General features: G+C 38.9%; 1 protein-coding gene across 4 annotated transcripts in view; it reads left to right on the top strand.

The window, feature by feature from the left end:
- MBP (myelin basic protein) overlaps positions 1-27733 on the top strand; it is a 121465-nt gene that overhangs the window by 22353 nt on the left and 71379 nt on the right. For all 4 annotated transcript variants that reach the window (XM_064443131.1, XM_064443132.1, XM_064443129.1 and 1 more), the window contains exon 2: positions 6795-6869. In XM_064443131.1, coding sequence (XP_064299201.1) covers positions 6819-6869 — 51 coding nt within the window. In that variant the 5' untranslated portion in view covers positions 6795-6818. The remainder of the gene's footprint in view (positions 1-6794; positions 6870-27733) is intronic.

Here is a 27733-nt window from a genome sequence, read left to right as displayed (position 1 = left end):
AGTATCTTTTCTTTTTCTTAACGGGTGGGATGAGGCTGATGGTGTTCCAGCAAGGAGAGTGGAGTGGGCTGAAGGAAGAAAGAAGAAAAAAGCAAGAGAAACCAAAGCTACAAAAAATAAATATGTGGTTTAGCAATTTCATTATAACTGTTTCTAGGCTGTTGTCTGTAATCAAGTTTGGACTATCCTTAGCTGTGCTGAGGTGAGATTACTGAAAATCACATGCTTTTACAAAAAATAATATGCGATATCCTTCTTGTTGGCAATAGACAGAGGAAAATTGTAATCAAAGCAGTCGGAAAAGATCTTAAAAAAACCTTAGGTCCTGTCTGCTGTGCTTACCCCATGGCAATTTTAGGAAATGGCTTGCAGCAACGTTCTTTCTCAGAATATAATCTCTCAGTGTTGTAGCCTTTCTCCTGTGTTGTACTCTTTGTATACAACTTTAGTGTGAAAATAAAATAATTTTGGTAACCTTTGCAATGATATATGAGGTGTATGTAAATTATTAATCAGCTGTGCCAGCACTGGGGAGTACTTTCTCACATAAATAGTGTTTCAGAACTTGGTCCATCTCTGAGGGGTGATTTTCCAGGTCTGGGTTCCTTGCTAAGGCATGCACCATTGTCTATAAACATGGAAATTATTGTAATGTCTAGATAAACCAGGAAGGGCAGGACTGTGGTAGGCAAGGCACTGTGCAAGCATGATTAAACGCACCTATTGGTACGAAACTCCTGGTGACTTCTCTGGTTTAAATGGTCACCACTGAAATCTTGGTTTTGATAGTTCATGATGGAAATGTGTCTGGAATAATGTATTTTACTTTCAGGAAAGGTTATTCAGAGAAATATCATTGTGGAAGTCAAAAGTGAAATAAGGTTTGATCTAGCAAGGATTGCACACTTTCATGGGTAATGAAAAATTAAACCTTCATTAAATAACAATTAAACTTGTAAGGTATACAAGGCATGGTATTTTATGTAATAATTTAATGCTTGAATTAAGAGGGCAGGTTTCCTAGGAAGGAGTTTGCCGATGAGGCAGGTTACTTCTGTTGTATGGTTGCTCACATCTGTCTCTGAAGCATCTGATGGAATTAACTGCAGGTCACTCACCTGTGTCCACCAGAGGTTTTCTTTATTGGTGCATTGGAGTACTCGGTTACCATGATGAGGAAATTCTGAAGAAATAGATGAGGCATCCCCAGGGTCTCCATCTGTTCTGAAAGAAGTCTGAAGTGAAGGGCTTCCTTGCAAAGATGTATATCACACTGGGGCCCTAAAAAAAGCCCACTCAAAGTTGGCAGCCAGTGCTGGGCAGTGCGTCATCTTGCTTCCCAGGAAGCTATGTAGCCTGGACTTGACACTGGGGGGGGATGGACCACACCCCCCTACCTCAAACCAACCAATCTTTTGCATGTCATTTTGCTGGGTAGGTTTGTAATTAAGAGTCTACATCAGAGGGCTAGAGAAATTAGAAAGGACTTGCGTATTTCTTGAAAGTAATGACACTTTTTATTATGACTAGTAAGATCTGGATATAGTAGTAAAATGTAATATTTTCTTGGATAAGAACAGTCATTAATTTAGCAGGAAGTTTTAAGTAAATGCCTCAAATATTTTTATATTCTGTGGTTACCCTTCCCATGCGTGAGTAAGGCCAGGAGCACTTGGTAAATGTATCTGGCATTGTAGCTCCGCACCATTATGCAACACCATCAGTCTGTGGTGAATACGTATTCCTAGACAAGGTAATAATTATTTTCTGATACTTGTAAATATGTAAGTACTTGCATACCTTTACTATTATGTGTAGTTCTGCTGAGTCATAATTGTGTGTGGGAAGAGGTAAGATTAAACCTTTATTTTACATAATGAAATTACTCTTCAAGGATCATATTTAGCAATCCATTTGTAGCATCCTGTCATTTACATTTGGTAGCTTATGTATTTTAATACGAAGTAACCATTAATGTTCAATTAAGGTACCTGGAGCACATCGGTGTATAGGCTCTTGTAACTCCTAAATTGAAGTTGGTGAGCTGTAACTGTAAACCAGCTCCTGGGCTGAAGTTTGTTTGTATTTATAATATACAAAAATTATAACGTTCTGTGAGATATTACAGGGGAAGGACACTCTTTAGAGTCTGACAATTACAAGGGGTGAACTTTTCTCAGGCTCCCAGGAGTGAGTAAGAAAACGCTATTTTGCAGTTGAAACAGTGGAACCTGCAGAAGGTGATACCGTTGCAATTCTTGGTATATTCAGAAAGTTTAGAGAAGCATTTTTCTGCCTTTCAGTGAAAATTCTAAATTATAATGTAAACCTCTTTATAGGACAGTGTGCATGTATGGGAAGATGATTAGAAACTCTTTAACTCTTTTTGAACTACAAATATCCATTTAACTTCAACAAGCAGACTAGAATGGGCTAAAAAAATCTATATGATGATACCTGTTTCTAAAACTGTATTTTTAATTAACTGTTCAGATGAAGAGAAATAATCCCCGTGATCCCCACATACGTGTATTTTTGTAGGTATGGTTTATGAATGTGATGTGTAGGACAGAGTTTTTCCATCCATTTTTGTATTTGTTTGGGTTTTATTTTGTGTTGTGTTTGGCAGACAGCAAGGAGAAGTTTCTCTCCTTGGGTAAGGCAGTGGCATTTCTGCAGTTGTTGCTAGTTGGAATCTGGCTTTCTGTTGTGGAGAAAGCGGGAAAGCAGTTTGGTCTAGGCTTCCATCAGGTTACCTGTTAGACTGACTCTGTAAGAAGGTAAATTGATGGGAGGAGATACTTTATTTTATTTCCCCAGGCAAAATCCCTGGGCTGTTCTTGGAATTACTTGTAGCAGCCCGGATAGCTGGAGTTACTTCTGTATCAGTCATCGTTTGGTAAGTGCCTGGGTTTCGTCAGCAGAGCCGATTCAGCTCGGTACGTGGTTGTGGCACAGTGCAGGCAGCTGGGTGACTCTGCTGGCGGCATCTGCAGCTTCCTCTGTAACTCACTCACTTCATCTGAAAGAGTTGTTAGGTAGCTGAAATGTTTTCAACTTTTAATCCTATTAAATCAGTTGGCTCGCGTGGCCTGTTATTTCCTGAGTGAAACCCACAGCCTTGGTGGGGAGTCTTATAGGGGTGCTGGTGCTGTATTCTGCTGCAGACCTGCATAGTATCCCCTCTTATTTTGTGACTCAAGCTCATGTGCAAAATCTTTCACCTCACAGGGTTTACAAAACTTGCAGGGTTTCACCAGGAAGGTTTTGGGCAAATGCTCTTGCGGTCATAAACTTGATCTCACGCTCAGGCCTATTTTGGCAGCTTATTGTTAGATGTGATTCATGTTGGATTCAAAGGAGGCCACTGCATTTCTGCAGTACTTCTGGTTTTGCATTGTTTTGGAGCTTCGTGACTGTTCCTGTGGCTGTTTCAGTGCTAAAGCACAGATTCCTCTGCAAACAAGAATGTAGATCAGTTGACTGACATGTGTTCATAAGTGCAAGAAGCTGCTTCTTAGCTATGTACAGAGCTGCTTAGTCTGGCAACCTCTGTGTTACGAAGGTGAATAAAAAGAAAATACAAGTTTTTTTCCAGCTCAGATTTTTTGAATAGTTGGCTGCAAGTTCCTACAAAGATCCTACAATGAGTAGTCCCGCTGAAGTCAGTGACTCAACTCATTACATAAAGATTGGGGCAGGTAGAACCTGTGCAGTGTGGTCTCCTCACAGCAGTAAGAACCAAAATAAAATCAGTGTTTAAGTTGTAACACTTAAGGGTGTACTTGCATCCCGAAGTGAAAATGATCCATGTGCTCAATTTTTAATCAAGTAAGGCAGACTTCTGCTTGAGGCTAAAGTGAAAAATTAGGTCTTTTTCTTGCTGTAAATGATTTTGATATTTACAGGCTTGTGTGTATGTGTATTTCACTTCCTACTTGAACATCTACCGAGCAGTTGGCACTATGCATTCCCCTTCCTAATGCATGTCAGATTTTTTGGAAGCCTTTTTTTCCCCCAAAGGATTGCTTACAGTTTTCTCCATTTAATAGGTAGTACGAAGAATTTTGTAACTTTTTAGGATATTTTTGCTATCAGGCCAGTTACTTTCATCCTTGTGGCTAAAAAGTAGCTTTGTCTCTGCGTAAGGAATTTTACAGCAGGTACCTACAGCTAACCTATTTTGAGTTTAAACATCTGCATTCATTTATGCATGGAAAAATGAAGTAAAATCTAGTTGTATTAGTGCTGGTTTCTGGGTATGAGGTGGGAATAAGAAGGGGTTCAGCAAGTGAATCTTAACTACGTGCTGTCTCTCTTACACATTCAAAACAAAAAAAGGAAACAGAAGTGCAGATTTTACAGGTTTAATCAGTGCCATTAATTTTCAACTTTTACATCTATTCTAGCAGAGAAACGTAACACTCAGCCCCAGATGTAGGTGTACTCTCAAACCACACTCCTAAACTTTGAACAGCATTGTGCGTTTCCATTTCTCCATGCCTTTTTTCTTTCGGGTTTTTTTTGTCCTTACATGTGTAATTTTTAGCATCTTGCTGAAGGAGTTATGCACATGGGAATCAGGAGTGCGTTGATCAGCCGTTTCATACACTTCTCCAGTTGCTTGGTTTTCATTTTGTTTGCTTGCTTTGTGCAGACATTTGAGCAGAAAACTGGCCTTATCATTTGCAGCTCTCTATGGTGTGGCAGCATGGAAGTTCTTATGGCTTTTCTTTTCACTGGCCAACAAATGATTTGTAAACATTTATCTGGCTTAGTTTCACAGCATAGCTCATCTTTACCTGGTATATCTTTCTGCCTTGGCATTGCGGGACTGGGACTCCACTATGCGCAGTGTTTCATGGGTACAGGGGTGGCTGTCCTGGAGCGTTAGTCTGAAGGCACCAGGCAGATAAAGGGGAGGCAGAAGGACACTGGTCAGTGTGTTATGTTTGCTCCCTAATCTGTTTACTTAAACATGTGTATTACAGATCAAGTTTTATAGTTTATCTTTTGATACATGGCTGGAAGAGTAACACTCAAAACACTATACCTTCATATTCTGCTGTAGACGTTTCCAGTAGTTTTATATTCCACTCTGTTTTCCTTAAGTTGCAACGTAAGTGATGTGAGATGAGCTGCTGCTCATAATTTGTAGAGGAAAGGCCGGTTTGAGATAATTCAGCTCTGAAACCCAGTGTATATGAGTTTATTTGTATTTTTCCATGAAAATTTTCATAATCTCACAAAAATGTGAATTGGTTGTGCTGATTCCACAAGTTTAAAGGAGAGGGCTTTTTCTTTAATCTTTTATGCAATAGATAGTGCTGTTAAAAAAAAAAATAATCTGTTTCCAATTTGCCAATACCTTGAGTACACTTACTGTGAGTTTGGATATTTTAAATTTTTTTCCTTTGTGAGACCTTAGAAGTGGATATTTGTGAGGAGTTATTTAATCAGATACAGTGATAATGTGGCACCTTGATTTTAGAGTGAATGGAATTCAGTGAATAGTCAAATGAGCCCTGCAGACCCTCACTAATTTGAAAATTTATCTGGGGAGGGCACAAGTCTGTCAGTCTCTTAAAGTTGCAGTAGAGATACAGGACAAGATTGCTTTTGATAAAGTATACGTTTCTGTGATGGAAAGTCAGAAGTAATCAGTCTCTATCGTCAGAGTCCTTTGGTACTCAAATCTGTGCATGTAGTGAGGGTTATAACTATATTTGTATGTTCTACCAAGTATAACTGATTAATAGCCTGTTGTTTTACTTCATGCATTTTCTATCACAGCAAAAGTCTGGTTGTCCTTTTTTCCCTAGCCTTCTCATAAGATTATGCTTAATGAAATAACTTAACTTTCCGCAAAAGCGTTGTACCAGGATTTCTGATGCTAAGGTTTTATGGTAAATGCTTCTGTCTGTTGCAGAGTAATGAAGGGTTACTGTTAGCACCAGACATTGAACTTTATTACCGAAAGTTTGGCTTATAATTCTGAGAGGAAAAAGTCCACTTGAAACTTCTTTTGCATGTAGTTTTAAGTTTCAGGACGTGAAATGCTACCTGAAGGCAGCAGCTGTGTTGTATAAGATCCTGTACAAACATATGCTTCTCTGAGAAGAAGTATGTAGTATAACCACAAGTGTACTCTAAAAACTGAAATTTGAGTGTTGCGGTTTAACCTACATAAGCTCTGTTAAAGCTGAGGTACAACAGGATGAGCCAGAAAATACAAAGAAGAGTTGGCATTCCTGTCTTATGTGCTAGTCATGGAAGTGTGGGCTGTAAAGAACATCCATCCTCACCTCCACAGCAAATTGTTAGCAGTTAGTGTGGTGCTTTTTTTTCAGTAATTGCTGTTTATATAATGACAAATGTGAATTCAAAAGAACTTACTTGATCTTTTCTGGAAGTTTGTAGTTACAGAGCACTTGATGCATATTACGCTGTTTTGGTATTATAGATGTAATATCAAAAGACAGGACCTCTACCTAATTTCTAATCTAGTCTTGTTTTATGTGCAAGCTTCACAATAAACGCTTTACTTTCTCTCCTTTGTGTTTGGTGTTTTTTAAGGAAAGCTTTCTGATATTGCTTAGATTTGCAAAGTAGACCAGATGAGCGTTTTTTTTTTCCTTGGGATCTTTCACAGATCTTACCTTGGACTGTAAAAACACTTAAATGCTTATTGTATGAGACCTGTCTCTTTGTTCTGTGTCAGGTGAAAAATTTAATTTGTATTTCAGTATAAATGTATTGGTTTCAAAAATGCTGTTTTGGTTTTATCTTTTCAGAATTTGAAGTTCTGGTGATCCATCATGGGGAACCATGTAGGAAAACGAGAACATAGTGCTGACAAGTCAGCCAAGGTAAGTGTAGAAAATTGAAGAGGCAAGGCCACTTCAGAAATATGTATGTTATGAAATATATATTTTATTAGCACATTAGTGTGTTCACCAGATCACTTTCACCATTACTGTTTTGTAGTTGTCACTATAAAATGGCCGCCCTCTTTAAAAAAAGAGGGTCCTGTGAGATGTGGCCAAACAAGGACTTTGCTGTGCTGGATTTAATGAGAGATGTGACTTCCTGCGTCAGATCCATAGCTGATAAAAAGCTTCTCAGTCATGGTGGAAATGAATGAAATGGGGCTTAGAAGCATGGTATTGCAGAAATTTTTACAGAGCCAGTGAGCTGCATTATGTTCTGCGTGTTGACAGTTTTCCATTTGGGCAGTCATTGGCTTTATCCATAAGAAAGAAACTATATATAGAAACAGGTAAAATAAGAGAATTCTGAAGGAAAAGACTGTCAGCCTGAGGAGATACAGCTTTGAAAATCTCCCCAGAAAAAAAAAAGATGAGAACTGTTCACTGAAAGTTAGTATTTGTTTTCTAAGCTTCTGCTGACACTGTTGTGTATTTTGCACATAAGGTGCTATTTTGTTTGCCTTGTGATTATATCTTGTTTATTTGTTTTTCTACAGTGTACCAGAAGAGAATTCACACATATCTTAAAAAAAGACATCTTTGTAAACATAAAAAAATGCTTCTTGTTGCTAGCTATTACTAACTTCCCTCCACCCGTCCCCACCCAAAAATAACAGTTTACAGCCTGAACCAACACTGTATAAAACTATTGCCCTTTGCATTGGATAGATGATGTAAACAGATAGGTCTATGCTTTACCTAGAGGAATGCGGGTATTTTTGCATTGCTGTGGCAGATAAGCAACTATCCCTAAAAGGTATACAAACTAGAGTTCATACAATTATTAGTTCTTTGCCATCTCCTTTAGGAAAATACATAAGCCCACTGGAAGAAATAGTGAGAAAACAGCAGGAAGAGAGGACAACTGGCTATGTATGTTGTTGTTTTGTGTTTATGCAGTATTTTGCCAGATGGTTGCGTGCCCCAAAGCTTCAGTTTTGGTACAAACAATAGCATGAGTCCCAAGTTGTGGTCTTGTAGTGACTGGTCTTGTGGACTTCCCCTCTAGAAAATCTGCTCCATTGTGCAGATCCAGTGAAGTCAAATGGACCAAATGGATGTATTTAGCCAAATAGTTTGATCCTTTCTGACCAAGGGTGTGAGGCACTTCAGGTGCCATATGGCAGGTATACAGAGCTTGATGGGCTGTTGTGCACCATGTATCCCCTGCTTTGGTCTGTGAGGACAAAATTTGGTTAGAAAAACACATCATAACTTGTCTGCTGCTGTGGGATCATGTGTTTCTGATGCGTCTGGGTGGCAGGTGATTGAGTTGTCGGATGCATTGGGCCTCAAAAAGGAAAAGATTCTTCAATCTGTAGCAGCTGATGCAATAGGTGCAGGTTTGCAGGGGTGAGCAAGAGTCAAGTGGTCATGAGTCTTGCACTTAGTGTGTAAGACAGGTCTACAAGGAAATAGATTGCTGCAATTTTTTATATTCCTTCTTTTTCCTCATTAGTCCCTGGAGAATACTTGACTCTGCAATCAAAATAATATTCATTTACCTAAAATATTTTTGAAGGGGGAATTATTTCTGTAGTAATATCTTCTGTCTGTCACTCATCCTTCTACAATGACAAAAAACCGAAATACCAAACCTCTAAACTTTAGAATGCTCAATGCTTGATCAAAATCTCCCTTTATGCACGTAAGACAGTCATCATGTCACAAGAAATAAGGCCACAGATTTAAAATCAGGAAATATATGGTTAAGGTGCTACTATGTATTTCACATAACTAGTCAATCTTGATTCAGTTCTTACAGGCAGCATTAAAGTTCTTACTGGCAGTAGTAACCATTTATCATACCTTCCCCCCCCCACCTTATTCAATATAGCTATAAATTAGAACTTGTTTCCCACCAGTCTCCTAGTGTGGTATGAGAGGCAATTACTGAAGGCTTGCAGAGACTAAAGTGGAAATGCTGAAGTCCCTCTCCCTGCTCTTAGCAATAGAACTGCAAGGAACTGTGTTTCCTATCCCAAAAATACATTACCAGAGAACAACATTTTAGGCAGCTGCTTTGAGCCTGTGATGTCAGATTTGCTGCACAAACACTGTACTGGCTCCTGAACTGATAGACCAGTTCTCCAGATGGCTTTTTTAAGTATAGTGACATTAGAGGGACTGTTGCCAAACTGTAGCAATCGTAACTCTTGGTTGTCCAATAAATGTCCTGTAATATGGCAATTACTGTGGGTTGTTTTTTTTGGTTGGGGATGGGTTTTTTCTGTCTTTGAATTGACACCTAGCTTTGGTTCAATTTCAGTAAATTTGGGTATTTGAATCACATAATTAGAAATAGAGATCTGGAAAACAATTATTTCATCAAATGTCTAACATGACACCAAGATGCTTTTCAGTTGGGAAATATGCAAAAGACAACAAGATGGCTTCCCATGCTGTGATACTTCTCTAAAATATTGTTCTTCTCTTGATTTATAAATATGCCAAACTACAGGGATTATTTAATAAATAATGAGATACTGTGAAATTGATTGGATACTTTGAAAAATAATTGGTCTATTTGAATTAAATAATGCTGAAAATATTTACAAAACCCTCACCTTTTACTCAAAGTAATAAGATAGTCCATCTTATATCTGTCAGATTTCTTTCTCTTGTACTTGATGGATCTGCTTTTTTCTTACAGTTTTGTAAGATACATTAAAAATATTCAGTGAACCCAGCAATTCATCTTCTTTCTTTTTGCTTTGGATTATATTAGACTTTGCAGTCTGCTTAATGCATTACTACATGTGTAAGTATTTATTTTAACTTTGTTCTTAGTGTTATTACTTGGGTTTAAACTTCCATAGATGTATCTGAGAATATCAAAAACAAAAGAATGAGCTGTCCTCCATACCCTGAGTTTAAGTTCTTGGAGAGCTGAATGTAGAAGAGTGGAAAGAGTAGATGACTGAAGTTTTATTGGTCCTTGTTCAGTGTGGTAGTTGATCTGTGTTAACTTGGCACCATTGAGCTTCAAAGTGCCACATTCTCTTTTGTAATGACTAAAGCTGCCTGTAAGTAATACAGTAGCGCGGTTCTCTGCTGCTCTCCGTTTTGGTTGTCTTCCTCAGAGAATTCTGCACAGCAGGTACATTGCCATCCCAAAATCACTAAACATTCTTGGTACCTGTCAAAACTGTCCTTTAACTTCATTGATCGTTTGAGAGGTGGGGTTGGAAGGAAGGTTTCTGTCTTTGTCCTGTCTATTCCACAGCAACCACAAATATATGCACCAAGTTGACAGAGCGTAGTTTCCATGTGTCTCAGGTCACATAGTAGTGTGGGGAGCTGGAAACTAAGCTTGTGACCTGTAACAAGACATCAAAACCCACTGCCCTGCCTGCCACATCAAGAGATTGCTTAAGGAACTTAGACCGTAGAAACTTACCTATTTCATGTCCTTGATGTACGTGGGGTGTGCTGTAAGTAAACGCTGAGGACCTGAAATAAGTTGCCACCTCTGATAGCTAACTCTGAAAAACTTTAGGAAATGTAAATTGCCACAGCATATTGCTTTCTCACAGGTCAACGCTGAAAACAGATATAGTGATGATGAGGCACTCAGTCTACAACTCAATATTTTGTTGGGACTAAAAGCTGTCTGTTAGCAACGACAGAGTCTTGCTGTGTAGTAAACTTATGAAAAATCTTGCCTTTAATTGCCCTATGTATGTACCTACATTCTATAATGTGTTTTGCAGTGGTTGATGTGATAATTTTAATAAACTAACCGGTTCTTAGTATTTAAGGAGAACTCAGTTATAATTTGTTCAAGCTAAATTGCTACAGTGAGCATGTATCAATAAATTGCATTGGTTCTGTGCTGCTTCTGAGGAGATTGTGTTTTCTGTACTCTTTCCCCCCCCTTTTCCCCCCCCAATTGAGTTGCTAACTTTCAGAAATTTGACACACAGTACTCCTCATAACATTGGCAGAAAGTTTTCTGGCCCTCCCTGGTGGGTAGGAGGTAAAATTCTGAGGATGGCTGGCTCAGTACAGTAGCTGTGTTGTTCACCTCTGAGATGCTCAATGATCTGGAAGGTGTTCTCATCACGCTGGTCTCATCTGATGTCCTACCTCTCATGACTGCTTACAGACCTGAGCTGCATGTGTGTGTTTTGCCAGGTGCTTCCTCTTGGTATGCATCTTGAAGTATGTCAAGAAAAGGAAAAAAAAAAACAACAGATGAAGTAATCTTATTTGCTCTATTTATTACTCTGAAGTGTTATTTTTGCAAATAGAGGTTTATTTTTTAATACTTGCAGTTTGAGAGACACTTGACATAGAGTTTAGGTGGATTTTGAAGTCTGGGATTTGCTTTTCTGTAAAAGAACTTTAAAAAAAAAAAAAAAAAACCAAAACAAAAAACCCCAGCCAAACAAACATACATAGATTAATCAGAGTGCAGCCTTTTCACTTTTTTTCCCTAGCAAAGTTGTATAGCACTATTTTTATTTTCTAGTACAACTGTGTGTTTTCTCAGAGATTTGCCTTTTGCTGTTAAGTAATAAAGAGCACAGGTTACAGTGTAGAATTTCTTGTGACCAGCCAGTGTCTGGTTAAGCCAGTGCCTGGTACCAGGTTGTGCTGCTTTTGGAAGAGACAACTCACTTTCCAGGGTGTGAAGGGAGGTTCTGGGCAGTCAGGTTAAGCAAGACCAGTTCAGTTTGATAGACATCTGTTTCCTTCAAATTCTGCCATTAGCCTACATTTGGCCTTGAGCAAATCCTTTTGTGCTTGCTTTGTGCTCCTATTGAATTTCTTAACCTTCGTACTGTCTAACTGCATTGTTTGTTGGGACAGGTGCAGTGTCGTTCTGTATTAATAGTAGTGCTTGGAGACCTTGAGTGGAGCCTTCAGGCACTAATGTGCTTCAGCTAGTGAGATGATGTCATAGTGATACAGAAGTGACTGTGCTGTTTGAAGCCTCTGAGAATGCCAAGTATGCAGTAGCTATATCTGTCCTTAAAAATTAACCTTAAGACCATCATTCAATATGGTATTGGAAGTCTATGTCTAATGTCAAAGCAGGTGAGTAGCTCTGCTATAAAGTTAGAGGGGAACAGTTTGTGTCCAAGTCCAAGTTGTGTTTGAATAGTTCATTAAACTTTTCAGGTGCTGAATTTAATAGAGTCAATTGTAGTTATATTTAATCTTTCTAGTGTCCAAAATATGCTAAGCGCATTGTAAGTATGTGTGGAAGATAAACTGTCCCTGGATCAAAGCTGATACTTTTACACTTCCCTTCTCCCCTTTGTTGCATGTACGTGAAGGCCACTGAAGGTGTAGCGAGGCTTCTGTGCAGAGCAACTATTGGAACAGTTAAAGGTGGGAGGCGAGGCAGATGCGAGTGAGGAGCAAGGTCTGGTCAGTGCCACAGCACCTGCTGCTAGCTTTTAAGGAGTTGTCCGAATTGCATAATCTTGGCAGAATGTCACTAGATCTGCATTTCAGTGAAAACATGAGTAAATATGTAGGTAAAGGTTACATGAAACAAGTTGACAGCGTGTCTTTGTTGTGCACACAACTGCTAAGTATTAGTTTTTCTTGATTTAGGTCTTGAGCTGGTTGAGCTTGCATGGGTGTAAAAGGAAGAGGCGCAGTCGCTGTGGTTTTGGCTGGGGAGGAGGTAGGGTCTTGGGCTTTGTCCTCCCACCCTCAGCCTGCAGAACTGACTAGAAGAAGAGGGAAGTACACTCTGTACTTTTTAAGGTCTTGTGCTTCAGGTGCCGTGCTGTTGTGGTATAGGTTCCTTTCTTATTAGCTTTGATACAGAATTAGATAAACGTCCTTTTAAATGAGTTTAAGGAGAGTACCACTTAAATTAGGAAGCAGCTGGAAGAACAGGAGTGTAATGCACTGTCCATTCTTTGTGAATTCTCTGTGAACTGTTCTAGTTACTGAGATGGCTTTTCTAGTAAGAGTTCAGTATGAGAACATGTTGTTCACTGCTTTGGCCAGAAAAATGAAGGCGAAGCTGTTCAATCTTGAGGAAGCAATAAGTGACATGGAGATCCTGAAAGGGAGCAATATCTTCTCCCTTCCTTCCTCACATAAACCTTTTAGTGCATTTACTGTTGTGGTGGTCATAGATCAGTATGCAATGATATGTTGCATCACCTGCTCTGAAACCAGGTGAGATAGGTCAAACAAATCAGAATTTCCGTTAGGTCGATTTGAGAAGAGCCTTAAAAAAAAGGAAAAAAAAAACCAACCCCAAACCAAAAAAACCTTCTGCAGTAATGTATTACCTTAGAATGCAGTTATATCTGTAAAATCAATTATGGTGAAGTGCATTCTCCTTATTAGAGAAACAGCCAAGCTTTACTTATGGGTACCTAGGGCCAAACCACAGCAGAATCTCCAGTGTCAAACACGGTGACTGATAAATCTGTCTTGTAGCATTTATTAAAGTATTAAACCCCAGTAAATGTGCATTTTGAGGTTTGTCCTCGTTGTTTTCCCCTAATGCTAGTTCTGTTGTCTTTGCTCCTGGGCAGTAGCTGGGGAGAAGAGTGCTAGAGCCATGTTTTATTTTAATTCTCGGTTTAACATGCCAGTGTTTCTGATAGTGTAACTGGCTGTACAGCTGGGTCAGTGTAACTAGTTGTGAGACATGGTTTTACGCTATGCATCGGTACAAAGCCAAAACCCCAGCTCCGATCAGTTCTGATGCTAAATGTTCTGCCATGAGAAAAGATAAATTCCATGTTTCTAAGGTGAATTGAATCTTGCTCTCATTTGTAAATTCAGCAAGTGTGAAATGGACATCAGAAGGAAAAAGATGCAGCGTTTTCCCATACAGTCACTTTAACAGTAGCTTCTTTTTGCACTTCAGAAGCTGAAGAAGAATTTCTTACGTAATTGCAGTTATTTGTACACTGAGTAAATTTAACTTGTCTGTGACTACAGTTCAAAAAACTGATTTTTCCGCTTTGAGCTGAAATGTCATGGAATGTTTTTCCTTTGTACTTAACTTTCTTGTGCCCTCTGCTTCAAGTTTATGGAAATACTTAGGTAGCATTTGCCAGAGGGGAAGAAAAAAAAAAAGGTTTTTGCAAAAGGAAATTTAAAAACTTTTTAAGCATGGTAATATGACTTTATTCTTGATTACTGAGATAAGGTTCACTCTTAAAAACAATCTCGTCTTTCAGTGCAGCATCCCGTGGATGTGGCCATAAAAATATCAAAATTTGCATAGAGCTGAAAGCCACAAGATACATACCGCTTACCCTGGATAATTAGTGGAACTTCTGAGCACTGCTTATAATCAAGAAGAGGCAATAATGGAAATCCTGCATTTTTGTCACACTGCTGCAGAGTGACGCTCAGGTTGGTGTAGCTGGACTTAGCTACAACTGAAAGATGAATGTAGGGAGTCATGAGGGCACTCCACTTGCTCATGACCTTTGTGCAACTCAAAAGCCACAAAAGAGACTGAAGAACCAGGAATCTTAGCAAGTCTATCACCGATGAGATCTGTCCTTAAACAAGATACTATTATCAAAATAATAGTCACCATGTTTGGGTCCTCAGTTATTTCTGTTCTGTGTAAGAGCTTCAGGATTGGATTCACTGTCTGGTAGTGCTGAGGTTTTCAGACGAATTATGGCAATCTCATATACTGGAAAGTCTCCGTTATAAGGTACTATCTGAGGCTGTTACATTGAAATCTGAGTGGTTTTTTGTTTTGTTTTGTGGTCATAACTGACTTATGTCTAGCATACTTTCCCAGCCCTTCACCCCCAGCTCTTCCTTCCTCCCTTTATCTTCCTCTACTCTGTCTTACACCCAGTTTCCTTCTGCACACTGCTTTCTGCCAACATCTCCATCTCTGATGCAGGTCTAAATTCAGTGCAGTGTTTTGATTTTTTGTGAGGCATTACAGATAATACTTAATTGCTAACAGTGCAGTTGCATGCTCAGAAACGGTGAAGAGATGGCCAGCTAACAGTCAGTCAGATCAGTAAGGTGGGAACACCATAGAAGAAAAGAGAAAACTTGCACTTTTCTGACAACACATATCCACTTGAAAAACGGTTTTCTTTTCCAGCCAGCTCACTCTCTTCACGTTGACATGCAACTTTCAGCAGCTATCCCAGCCAACCACAGTACATTGCTATACAAAGAAATCCAGTAGTGCCATTGCCAATATTTGAAGGCTGAAGATCAAAACTCTCCTCTTATTTTTATGACCACCTATCATCATTTATGTTTTTTTGTCATGAAGTTGTGTTACTTTTTTGTGTTTATACATTTATATATACATTTGTTCTATGCAGAAAACAGAATTGCTGTTGAATTCTTTTGGGGAAACATAGCCAAAATTTGTCAATGTGAAGGGGAACTGTGTGCAAAAATGCTAAATCCGACTTTAATTCCTGTGTGCATGTAAATATACGTATGCACATGTGCATATATTAAAAAAAGTACAAGTCTATATTCAAGTATAGATACTCTGCTTATAAACCTGTACGGCTGCAAATGTGCTCACTAGGAGTTTCAAAAAGTAAGACCAGTAGCTCTCCACCCTGGGTAGTCTGGCTATCTGTTCTGATCTTCCCTGTGAACTCCAGGCTAACTGTTTTCTTAACGCTGAGCCAGAGTTTTCTATTGCAGATGAAAGTGGCCTTGTGGTGCGCAGTGATAAAACCTGAATAATCACTGTCTCTTTTTTTTTTTTGAATCAGTGTCTGAAATTCCAGACAATCCTGTGTTTTTGAGACTTAGCAGATGAAAGGTTGGTGCATGTGAGACTGATAATCTCAAGTCAGTGCCTGTAACAGTTCAGGAATGTTCATATCTCATAAAATATGTTACAATACTTGCTACTACTGTGTATAGGTTAAAAAAAAAAGTATCTTTAGTATATTTTAGAAATATGTATTACTAGTAGACATAAACGTATCTTAGTGTTCTAGGAAAGGATTCAGAGCTCACAGCAGGTGAGACCCACTGCATAAAGGAACAACTGTCATGTGTTCGGCACACTGCTACACAGAAGCTTGGTCTATCTGAGGTGATTGATGTTACTTCTGGAGCTTGGTCACATGAGATGAGCTTCTAGATCAAAAGCTGTACATAATGAAGAGTAAAACTAAGGTTTTTCTGCTGAAAAATAAGTTACCTTATGCTGCAGGATACTCCCTGATAGAAGGAGGTCCTGTCCTGTGATGTGGTGCTAATCTTCAGTTTCTTTCAGAATCAAATCTGTGTTCAGAGAAAACTTATATATTTCATTTGAGATGGATCTGAACCACTGTAATCCATTACATTCAGATTGACTTAAATGAAGCATGTTGATTTGTAGGTGCTGAGTGTGGATCTGCAACATTTAGCCTTAGGATATTTGCAGATTCATTTACCTGACAAATTACTTTTAATGTTGATCATCCCCCTCCCCCCATAATTCAATATTTTGAGAAACTATAATTCTTAAGATGAGATTTTTCTTTCTATTTCCTTCAGCTGATTTCTTGCATTATAAGTAGGGGTATTGGTAAGTAGAAAAAAATAGGTAAAATATCTATTTAAAATTCAGCTTTGATACTACTACTTCTTCTTGTTTTGACTTCAGTGCTTTGTGTTTTCCTTTCTTGCAGTCCTTTTAGGAGGAGAGGGAACATAACTCCATTCTGGAATTTCTTTGATGTACCTCCTCTGCCTTATGCACCCTTTACGTTTCCTCCGGTGTCTTGCCTTACATAGGCCCTATAAGGATTGATAAAAACATCTAAAAATGGGAGTTCTATGGAGCTTTAGGGAAAGGAGGCCAAAAGGTCCCTGTCAGTGGATGCCAAGATTTTTCAGGCACCAGGTTCTACTCTGATATTTTGCAGGGTGAGTTTATAATGCAATAGCATAATTCAGTTCATACTGTAATAACACTATTGCAGCTGTAGAGTCACCTGACTACAGGAGAATAAAAGATTTGTCATGTTTTGGAAGCTTATGGGGCTTCACATGTAGAATTTCTATTAAGTAAATTGTGTGTCTTTGATCACTTCTCATTTGACCTCCTGCTGCTGTATGTGAGAGACAGGAGACCCTCCAAACATGTCTTACATGGAGCCCACAAGGGAGATGGTTCCACCAGGAGCAGGGAGGGCTTGGCTTCGATACCAGCTTCCGAGCACTGGTCTCCCCAGTTGACAAGTTCTGTTTTTTTGCCCTGAGCATCTTGCTTTAATCAATTAGGCTACGAACTGTGGGCTGGCTGAGCAGGTGCAGAGCTGCTTTCTTCTGTGCAGAGCGCCAGATGGCCAGTTAATTGTCCCAATCACTGAGTAAGACTTGGCCAAGCCTCCTGCTCGGTTCTCAATTCTGCTACTGTGCTGCCAAGTTGGGCCTTGTGGCTTTAAGAAAATGAGGGCTTCAGGGACATGTCTGAGCATCTGGACTTCTCTTAGTCACAAATTAGTGTGGTGAGTTTCAAATCTGGAAATGGTTCCTGGCTGGTTTTTGTTTTCTTAAGTATCATGCTTTTTTTTTTTTTTTACTTTTAACAGGAGTAAGGACTTCTTGGTCTGAGTTAGAAGATCTTGCTTGTGAGGTCATTGTTAGTATTGAGGTATGGTTGCAACAGAGGAAAAAGCTTTAAGTGGGAATCCATATTTTGAAGGATTGCTTCTCTGGGATTTTGGAAAGAGAACTTGTATCTGTTGAGTTACCTATTACAGGAGAAGAGTTGAGGGAGGGCCCAGGATTTTGAGGGGAAAATATTTGGGCTCACTGGAGTTTCCAGAATCCTTTTTTTAGGATAGTTATTTCTAATTCTTAGGAAGAAATGGGAAATGATCATCTGAATGCTGCACTTAAGAAGATGTACTAGACTGTTCTTCTTTTAAGGGGTTGTAAACTTATCTATATGCTTACACCTAGTGTAATAACTGTAACTATAGTTTGTGTAACCTCTTTGTATGAATATATTTGTGAAATGTAATATATAACTCAGTTGCTTATCTGTCAAGACGATCCATTTCTGTTACAATAAATCATTTTAGGAAATAAAACTGTGGGAATCTAGAGGAAAAGGACAGGATGAAGTAGAGTAATGAAAATATGTCCTTTGCAATGGTAGGAAAATAAAAAGATGCCTAGGTGTTTCCAGTAGGCCACCTATTTTGTTCAGTGCTGAAAAGACAGTCTCTTGGTCTAAAGTGATTTTGAAGTCCCATATGGATAGTTATTGAAGGGCCTTGAATAGGCTGTCAGTCAATTCACAAGTAGCCTGTGTATGGGAAGGATAAATATATAAGTTAATACAATACAGCTATTTAAGTTTTTGTGTTTAGAGTTGATGAATTCTAAGCTGCCTTTTTTTTTTTTGCATTTGTCATGCTCCACCTGTTTTTCAGCCCTGAATCTGGTATGCGCAGCTCTTTTATTAATGTTTTGACTGGATCTGGTGGTACCAATTCTACCAAGAAGTTATCTAGCTGATGGATTACGCTACCTTTAAGGGAGAAGGTGAAGAGCTTTGCATAGTCTGTTGTGCTCATGTCTGAAGTCTGCACTGCACAGTATATGAATAATACCAGAAAGTCTGGCTGAGGTCTAACTGCTTTGAAGTTGTACCTGCTCCTTTTTTATGATGAGAATGGCCGTGGAAATACCTCTTTGTTCATGCATAGGTTTTCTGTCTCCAGTTAAATTCTCTGCCTAGAGAAGCAGCTGAATGTAGCTGGTGCATGTTTGATTCACAGCTCCCTGCGTGACTCCCTTAATTCCTGCTTGCCTATAGAATTGAGGCATGGATTTTAACCTTCACAACACACATGCAGTAATGTAAAATTCTATTTGTGTTCAGAGGGTTACTAAGTAACAGTTGCTGAGGGAAATGCAGTCTTTAACTGACGTCTGTGCACTTAAAATTGCCAGCCAAGTAGTGCATTAACATAGATTTTGCACATTAATGTAATGGGATTTGCTGTGGGCTATGTGTGAGCAAAACCTCGGGAAAAACAACAGCAGTGTAGTTTGAAGAGTTGGAGTCTCTTCACAGCCTGGTCTTTTTAGAGAGGAGGTGAAAACCCATTCCCCTTCTACCTCATCCTCTCCATACCACAATGTAATTATGGACCCTGATATATTTGTGTGTATTTATATCTATATCTACCTATAGCTATAAAGGCTTCCGTGTGTAATCAGTATGTTTTGCATGTGTATCTTCCTTTGGGGGAGGAAGGTTGCATGGCAAACAAACAAAAAGCCCGTTGTGACTCAGGGATAGATTGGGTGTTGATAATACGAGGAGAAGTTTGCCTTGAGCTGTGTCTCCTTTAGTAACTGTGTTTACCTCTAATTTTGCACAGAGGTTATCAGAGGATTCCTTTTTTTCTTCCTAAGGATCTATTTTCAAGGAATGTTACTTTGGAAGGGTCATGTGTCTAGCCTTGAGATGGAATTTATGTATTGAAAAAGATGCAAGTGAGCAACTTTTCCTTTAAATCAAACCTAGTGTAATTTACACTAGGCCTATGGGCTGGATCCCTTTTATGCTGATGAAAATGAGCTGTTGAACTGTCATGAAGTCCTACAGCTTTTAACTCCTTTCTATGTTACAAAGCTACTTTGTGTCTGCAGATGCTTGGAAGATGGGGTGGCCGTGTGTGTGTGTAAATGATTATTGCAGTGGGAAGGTAATATGAGCTTATTGGGCTGTATGATTTGCTCATCGTGGCCAATGTAGAACTTAATTTCAGTGAGGTTCTTGTATTAATTATATCATTATGTCAGTGTACATAAAAGATGTGCAAAACCGATTTTTCCTAAGTAACTACTACCACAGTCCTTTTATAAAAGCGGCATAAATATATGTCAGGCACATTTAGTTGTTAGTTTCTTGGATTTTTGTAACGTCTTAGCTGAATCCTAGTGTAGTATTTGTTAGTCACTGAGAAATGCATTATAGCTGGGAGTTAATATCATGCTATTTACTTGGGCTCTTCAGTAGCCAACATTGCTACTGTCATGTGGAGAGTATGGTAAATTGTCAACCTTGCAAAATTCACTTCATCTATTCACTCATGTTGATTGACTTTTAATTTTTTTTCTTGCTATGGATAATTTAAAAAAAAAACAACGAAACCAAACCTACTGACATCATCACTATAAAAGCTGAGTACATTGATTTTATTTTTTTGTTGTTGTTGTTCCTGGCATTGTAAAGCCTCTTGACATTTTTGATGGGGTATAATTCTGCAGTAGTGTTTGACTGCATTTTTTTGCCTGTGTTTGTCACACTGTAGTATCTGAGATTTTTTTGTAGTCTCTCATACAGTCCACCCACTTAAGTTTTGAGGCCAGAAACCGTTTCCCCAGGGGAGAAATCAGTCTTGAGTTCTTCATTGCTCAGTCAGGCTACTCTCTTTCTGTAACTCCCTGGGACCAGCTGTGACTGTTCAAGTGGTTTTAAACTGATGTATTAGCCACAGCATTTCCCTTGGGAGGCTGTTATCTCTGGTGGCAGTATTAACTCCAAGCAAAGTATCTTTAAAGTCTGTAGAAGAAGCAATGCAGAACAAGGGGAGAAAATTTGTCAGCAGAACTCTAAGTACATATCTGTTCTTCCAGACTCCTTTCTTGTTGCTGTATAGGGACTCATGCACATCTTCTTCTCTCAAATGCCCAAGTTTAGGAGAACTGGATTAAGCCTTTTTGCTAATATTGCCTTTCTTTGCAGTGTACTTCAGGAGCTGCTCATGAGGTCCAAGCATCTGTAATACATTCATTTACGGTCATTTAATTTAAATAGATAAAAAACCCCAACCCAAACATTTTTTGCAAAGCTACTTTCTGACCAGTAGGCCCCCAGCCAGTCCTCATGAATGGGGTTATCCCATTTCAGATGCAGGGCTTCACATTTGCCGTTATTCAACTTCATGAGATTCTTGTCAGTCTGTTTCTGTAGCCTGTCAAGGTCTCTCTGAATTGCTTTTGAATTGCTCTGCCTTTCAGTGTACTGATTGGTCCCCCAATTTGTTATTATCTGGGTCTTTTTAATAAAGACATTAAATGATATTGGCCTTAGTGTTGATCCCTGAGGGATGTGGCTCCTCAGTGACTGCCAGTTGGACTTTGTGCCATTGATCACAGTCCTCTGAACCTGGTGGTCCAACCAATTATCCAACCCTTGTATTCCACCTACCCACACCTCACCTTCTTGGTTTGACTATAAGGGTAGAGCAGCTGACTGTGGGAGGCTGTGTCGTAGGCCATGCTTAAGTCAGGGCACATGACATCATGCTTTTCCCCTCCTCCACAGGACCAGTCGTTTCATCGCTGGAGGCTATCAGGTTGGTCAGATATGACTTGCCCTTGGTAAATCCAAGCAGGCTGTTCTGACTCACCTTCTGTCCACAGAGAACAATTATTGTTAAAATTGTTCTATCATCTCCCTTCAATAAAAAGGTAAAAACAGCTAAGCATTTGAAATGCTATGTATTAAGTGTGGCTTTCGCTTTACCAATGCATTATCTCCCCTTCACTGTAGATGCAGAGGTTTTGTTAAGCACAGAATGTACCCTACCTTTGACAGTCTTCTACACTTCAATGAAGTACTGCACTTTGGGATAATTGACCAAAAAATACTGGAGTTAAGGCCTTTTTCTTTCAAGACAAATCCACATAAAAGAGAGAAGAGGCATGAAGTGCACTTTCTAGTTGGATGATGATCCTTGCTTGCTTAAAACCTTGCTAGAAAGATGGATGCTGCTCACAGTCTCACAAAGACTTGACAAATTGATACCAGCCTGTATATAGTAACTGTTAGCAGTACAGAGTTGCGTTGAGTAGTCACAGTAGAAAGGCAATGCTGACTGGCTAAGCTAAGGTTTGTTGTTGTTCTGTTTTGGTTTTTTAATTACATAGCTAAAAAAGAGGAAAGATCTGAAAATTAGGCCCTGAAGAAAAAGGTGGAATTGAAGAAGGGAAGAACAAGTGTTCCTACTTGGAGTTTGAGACAGGCCCAGGCAGCGAGTAGAAGTGCTTGCTGCTAGTGCTCCATTCTCTCCCAGAGAGCCTGGGGCTTGCACAGATAATGACTATAAAAGGTGCAAAAGTAGTACTTATTTGAACCACTTCTTTTTTTAACGTATAACTCTTGAATTTCAACATGATACAGATATGTTCTTGTTCCTGCCTCCCCTCACCATGATACTGAAACCAGGGTTTGGTTCATTAATATGGTTCTAGTAAAAACTCTGGTAAACTGAATCATCTTTTTAAATGTCAGTTTCTATTTTCTTTTTGGCTCACTGAGTGATAAGGTGGCTGCTCACAGGTGTGGTCGTATTTCTGGTATTATCATTTCTTCTGTCTGTACATGCACATGAGTGTTTAATTGTCACCAGGTCTGATACTTCTTTACATTGGTAGTAGAGAAGATGGACATACATTTTTAGTCAGTTGGAAATTTCTATTGCCTGTTTTTTCTCAGGTTTGGTTTCTTTGTTTGACTTTATATTTGGAAAATGCTCACAACTGTTTAAAGCAATGTTGTCCCTGTAAACTGTTTCATTTTAAAAAAACGACCACCAAACAAAGTGCTCCTGAAGAACAGAATTGTATATAATACAGATGGCATGTTTCTCATTCAGCCATTAGATTATCTGTTCGTGCTTTCCAAAAGGTATGAGAACAGCCTTATGAAATATATGGAGCATGGATCTTATAATCTTGGATGTCTGAAGACACTTTTGATAAACACTTTCTGATCACCATCTTTTTTTATGGTGTACATAAATGGAAGCAATTACCTCTACAGGAAAACCTCCCCTATTTCCAGGTGACTAATAGCGTGTACTTGCTGATGAATCAGGTGTCACCTGGGACTGAAGAAGCACTAAGTGTGAGATGTGAGTCATTTCCTCGGGCTCTCAGGGTTTGTCTTACCACTGGCTCATGGTGGTAAGGAGCAATAGTTAGCTTGAGGTGACTATTTCTGGAAGTTGAGAATGTGTTAAATTCTTGATCTATAGGAAAAAACAATAACATTTTACCTGTACTTATGGCGTATGAAAACACCAAGCCATGTTAGAAACTAGCCACATCACTTTACCAAAGTTTGGATAAATGCTAATAAGACAGCGTATGTAAGTATGCACACCTGCATGTTAACATTCAGGGCTGCGTTAGAGTGTAAGTATGCTCCAGAGGAGGGCACCAATATCTGAAGGTGGCAGCGAAACTGGTGTAACAAACCACTTGGTGGCCTGGTAGCCAGAACTTGCTACAGTCAGGCTCTGAGTGATAGCCCTTACAATGTCTGGAAGCCCTAATGAGATCAGGTGCTCTGAGTGGGTTTAAATTATGCACTCATTAAAGTGCATTTATCTCACAACTGTGTAAACATTCTGATATTATTGCTGCTGAATGAAACGATACATCCCCTATTTCTTTGTAGCTTGCTTCTTGCTTTAGATGATCTTCATATGTCACTTGTGGGGCAACTAATGAAATTGGCCCCTGCCATTCATTAACATTGGTAGCTCCTCAGGGTTTGTTTTTTTGCTGTCGTTTTTCCCCTCACAGTGGTCAGTGCAATTTGAATGCCAATTTAGGCATTTTAAACATAGACCAAACTGTTTATTTTCAGACAACTATTAAAATGTCATCTTTGTGGGCAATTGTTTTTGTATTTTTTTTCCCAAAATATTTTGTCTCTGAGGCTTTATTATTCCTTCTGAGATGGGAAGGTTACTGAACATGCAGGTTTGTATTTCAGCTTGCTAGCTTCGTACATGTGTTAAAATAGTCCATTTTTCTGCTAATCATATTGGTGCAATTGTAACTCTGTGCAGTAGTTTTTGTGAGAGCACCTCTGTGTTGGCTTAAAGCATGGAGGAAAGCATTGTTCTCTTTTTTTGCTTTTAGAAAACAAAATAACAGAATAAGAGGCAAAATAATGGGAAAATGTTTCTGGTTTTACATGGATCACTGACATAATGCCATTTACACAGAGGTGGCTGGCAAATTTTGCTCTGAAGGCATTCACCTTTGTGAAAAGCTGAGCAGGCTTTAATGTGAGTTCAGTAGAGCCTCTCTGGAGTTGCAATTTTATCAGCATCACAAAATTTGTTGCTTTTGAGGAAGCCACCAAAGAAGAAAGTACTAATTTTTATGTAATGTCAGACTTCCTGTCTCCTCAGCGTTCTTGCACAGAGTGATCTGTGCGGGTACTGACTGGGTACTTGCTGAAGACTCAGAGCGCATACGATGTCTGAAGAAGAATTGACTTCCTAATGATTTTTAAGTTGCCTTCTCTCTGAAAATAATGATAAAGCACCATGATCTTGTTTAGTGCATATGAACACAGTGAAAGGGAAATGTTCATCTCAGTAAGGGTCTGATCCTCCATTCTGGATAATAGGTGCTGAAGTCAAAGGAAGCAGTGAATGGGAGTGGTTTTTATTTGTATTGGAGACATCATTGTGTAATTTTTCCTTGTTATTGGAGTGGATTAGTTTTCGTTAGCTTTTTTGAGATTCTCCTGACTTGTGTTGTATTGCTTTAATGCTAATTAGGTGTATTGTCATGTGTTATTTATTGTCTATTTTATGACAGTCCTCTGCGTTCAGTTTACACAGTTTCTTGAAAAATGACTGACAGCTAGAGTATTTCAGAAATCAGTAAATCTTCTCTTTAGATTTTGCATTTTGTGGTTGGTAAGGTAACTAGTGAAAGTGGGAAGGGATCTTTGTTTTGCTCCTCTTCAAATGCCTCAGGCAAATAATAAATTGATTATAATATATGTTCTGAAATGGCTTTACAATACTTTTCTGAATATTTTTAGGATACATTTCAGTGTTAGTTCTTTGGCTCTAGGATGGATTATGGAATTTATTTATTTTTTTACTAAACATAGAGAAATATCTAAGATTTTCTTCCTATTTAGAGAGTAAATTTACTTACATGTCATTGACAGTTTGTCTGCTAGTTCACATTTGGTTTATATTTGAGAGACTTACAGAGGCCTGCTGAAAGGAAGGTCTGACAGATTTGGGCCCGCAGTTGGACATTAGGTGACCAAGTCCCTGGGATAGTACTGTGGCTCTCTGAAAAGGTAGTTGTTCCTGACTTATGATTTTTATATCAAAATTTAGCATTTAGCTTTCTGTTGCTTCCTGATAATTGTCTTGCGTGAGAATTGAAGTTGCTGAGAGTTGATGGGCAAAGTCTGTCTCTTAAAATGAAGTATTTTAAAATGTATTTTAGTCATAGTGCCAGAGGAATTTTGTTGAATTTGTATTTACTGGATTTCTTTCTAAGAGTATCATCCAGACACTCCTTGAACTCTAGACAAGCATTGGTAGTGAATCTAACACTAAGCCAGTAGAACCAAGGAAGCATTCTGACTTTTGTGCTCACTGTTGTGCGTGGAGGTTTATTGACGCCTGTGGGATTTGCTAGATGCACTTACTTGTCAAAATACAACCGAGAGACCGGATTTCAGTAATTGTTCGCTTGATAGTTGCCCTTTCCTGATCACTATTCTGTGCTGATTACTTAAGCTTCAGTTTTGGAGATCTTCTACAAAACCATATGCTTTGGAAGTGAATAGAGGTGGGGTTTTTTTGTTTGTTTGCCTGGGTTTTTTTTTAGCTTGCTTAAGCAGCAGTTAAAAGGTGTCATACTAGATTTTGTGATCGTAAACCACTATTTTGTGCCTTTATCAATTTCCTTTAACTAAAAAAACTTACTTCCATGCCAAATGTATTTCAAAACTGTTATCTGAAATCTTTATTTACCCTTTGAAAAGGGCAATCACATTTTGATTATTTTGTAAGTATCACCCCCATAAATCTTGACGTTTGAAAATATTTTCTTTTAAGTGGTGTTTGTGTGTTTATTTATACTATGCAGAGGAGCTGTGTTCATTCTGGGAGCGCAGAGTAATAAAACTCAGTTTCTTTAAAGATCATGCATTTAATATTGGCCTGTTTAAATCAAACAGGGAAGAGGAAAAGCTAATGTCATTCAGTTACAAAGTCCATAATTTTTTGTCTTGGGTGGATGGATGGGAATATTCATACAAAGACTTCATACGGTGTGACTGGTGGCAAGTTCATGGCAGCTTCCCCCTTAACCAAATGTTGCATAGCAAACCTTGTTTCTCCCATTAAAACTGGGGCAGGGTTGGGGGGAGGCTGTGTGATGGATTGGATCCAAGAGCCGGTCTGGTTCAGTTCTCTCCCCATCATGTTGTTAAGAAGGATTATTTTTAGCACCTCTCCCACCCCTTGTTTGACTCTTGAGGGCCCAACAAGTGTTTGGGGCAGCCCAGCTTGAGGGCACGGTGAAGAGGGAGGAGACAGGCCTAGTGTATGGGACAAGGCTGGGGCCATGAGGGGTGCACGCTGTTGAGGAGTTGAAATGTCAGGCTTTCTGGGTTAAAATACTTTTGAAAGAAAGATGTCTTTTTTTCTATTTTTCTCAACAACCCACCACCCCCCAAAAAAACCCTATACCCTTTTTGTACAAGACTTAAGAAACATTTGATAATTTCATCGTAGTGCAGAAACAAATGCATTGGTCAGTACCAAAAACTCTCAGTGGTCAAAATCTCCTTTGAACCTACAGGTCTTGTAGGTAAATAAAATATGTTTTAATATTAGGCAACTTGTGTGTAAAATTTTTCTTAGCTTTGGCCTAGAAAAACATTTTACAAATCTAGAGACTGCCAAGTGACCTAAAGCCATGAAAAAGATCTTCCTTCCAAATCAATATATTAGAAAAATTCCCTTCTAAAATTAACTGGTTGGTGTTATATTTGATTTTTCTTTTAATTCTTGGCAAGTAAGTGTGAATTCTGCTTTTTCAATGCTGAAAATGGCTTGCTAGTTTTTAGGGAGTTGAAGGGATGTAATTTTGCATCTAAAGTGCTTTTTTGTGAGCTTTCTTTCCTCATAAGCTAAGACTTGGGAAATGAAAATTAAATTTAAGAAGCTGAAATTCCATTTTTGATAGGCAGTGGCAATAGTTCCAGGACGTGTTTCCTACTCATTAAGCTCAGAGGGGATTTGGATTAGTATAATGTATCACTGTGAGTAGAACAGCAAGAAAGTCCTTTAAAGTTGTCTACTATTTTAGCCTTTGATTTTTGTGGTGGTACACTCTTAACACAAAGTAAGCACTTAAAAGATGCTTTTGTTCCTCAGTAAAGTTCAGTCTTCAACTATATATAGAAATGACCCAGACATACATGCTGACGTGTTTATTTTGCACACTGAAGGACTGGTTGTTGCACGTATTGGAATTAAGAATAAAATACCAGAAGTGAAATTCTGGTCTCCTTGCAATCTGGTTTGCTGCTGGGGAACTGAGCAGAGCTAAACTGTTGTGTTGGGTGTGAAGTTCCTTATCTCTGTGTTTAGTTGGCACAATTACGCCTCAGCTCTTTGTAGCCCGCATAGTCACGTGTGTTCCACTTCACTTCTGCAGGCTTGTGGAGTCAACCACTTTTATATTGACAAGTGAAACCTTACCTGTTTTTTCTTAACGAGGGTAATGCCAGGCTGCAGAGTCAGGGTATCAACTGTGATGGGCTTTTGTCAAAAATACCTGTCTACTGTCAATTGGAGTACTGCAAATGCCAGAAGGTTTTCACAGCTGGGGGCCCAGAAAAGATGGGTTTTTTTGCTGCTAAGGTGGCAGACTGATTAATTTCATAGGATCATAGAATGGTTTAGGTTGGAAGGGACCTTTAGGGGTCATCTAGTCCAACCCCCTGC

Source organism: Phalacrocorax carbo, chromosome 2 (genome assembly GCF_963921805.1).
Source record: "Phalacrocorax carbo chromosome 2, bPhaCar2.1, whole genome shotgun sequence".
Classification (NCBI taxonomy): domain Eukaryota; kingdom Metazoa; phylum Chordata; class Aves; order Suliformes; family Phalacrocoracidae; genus Phalacrocorax; species Phalacrocorax carbo.
Note: the sequence above shows the minus strand (reverse complement) of the source record. Positions and strands in the feature narration are given on the sequence as shown.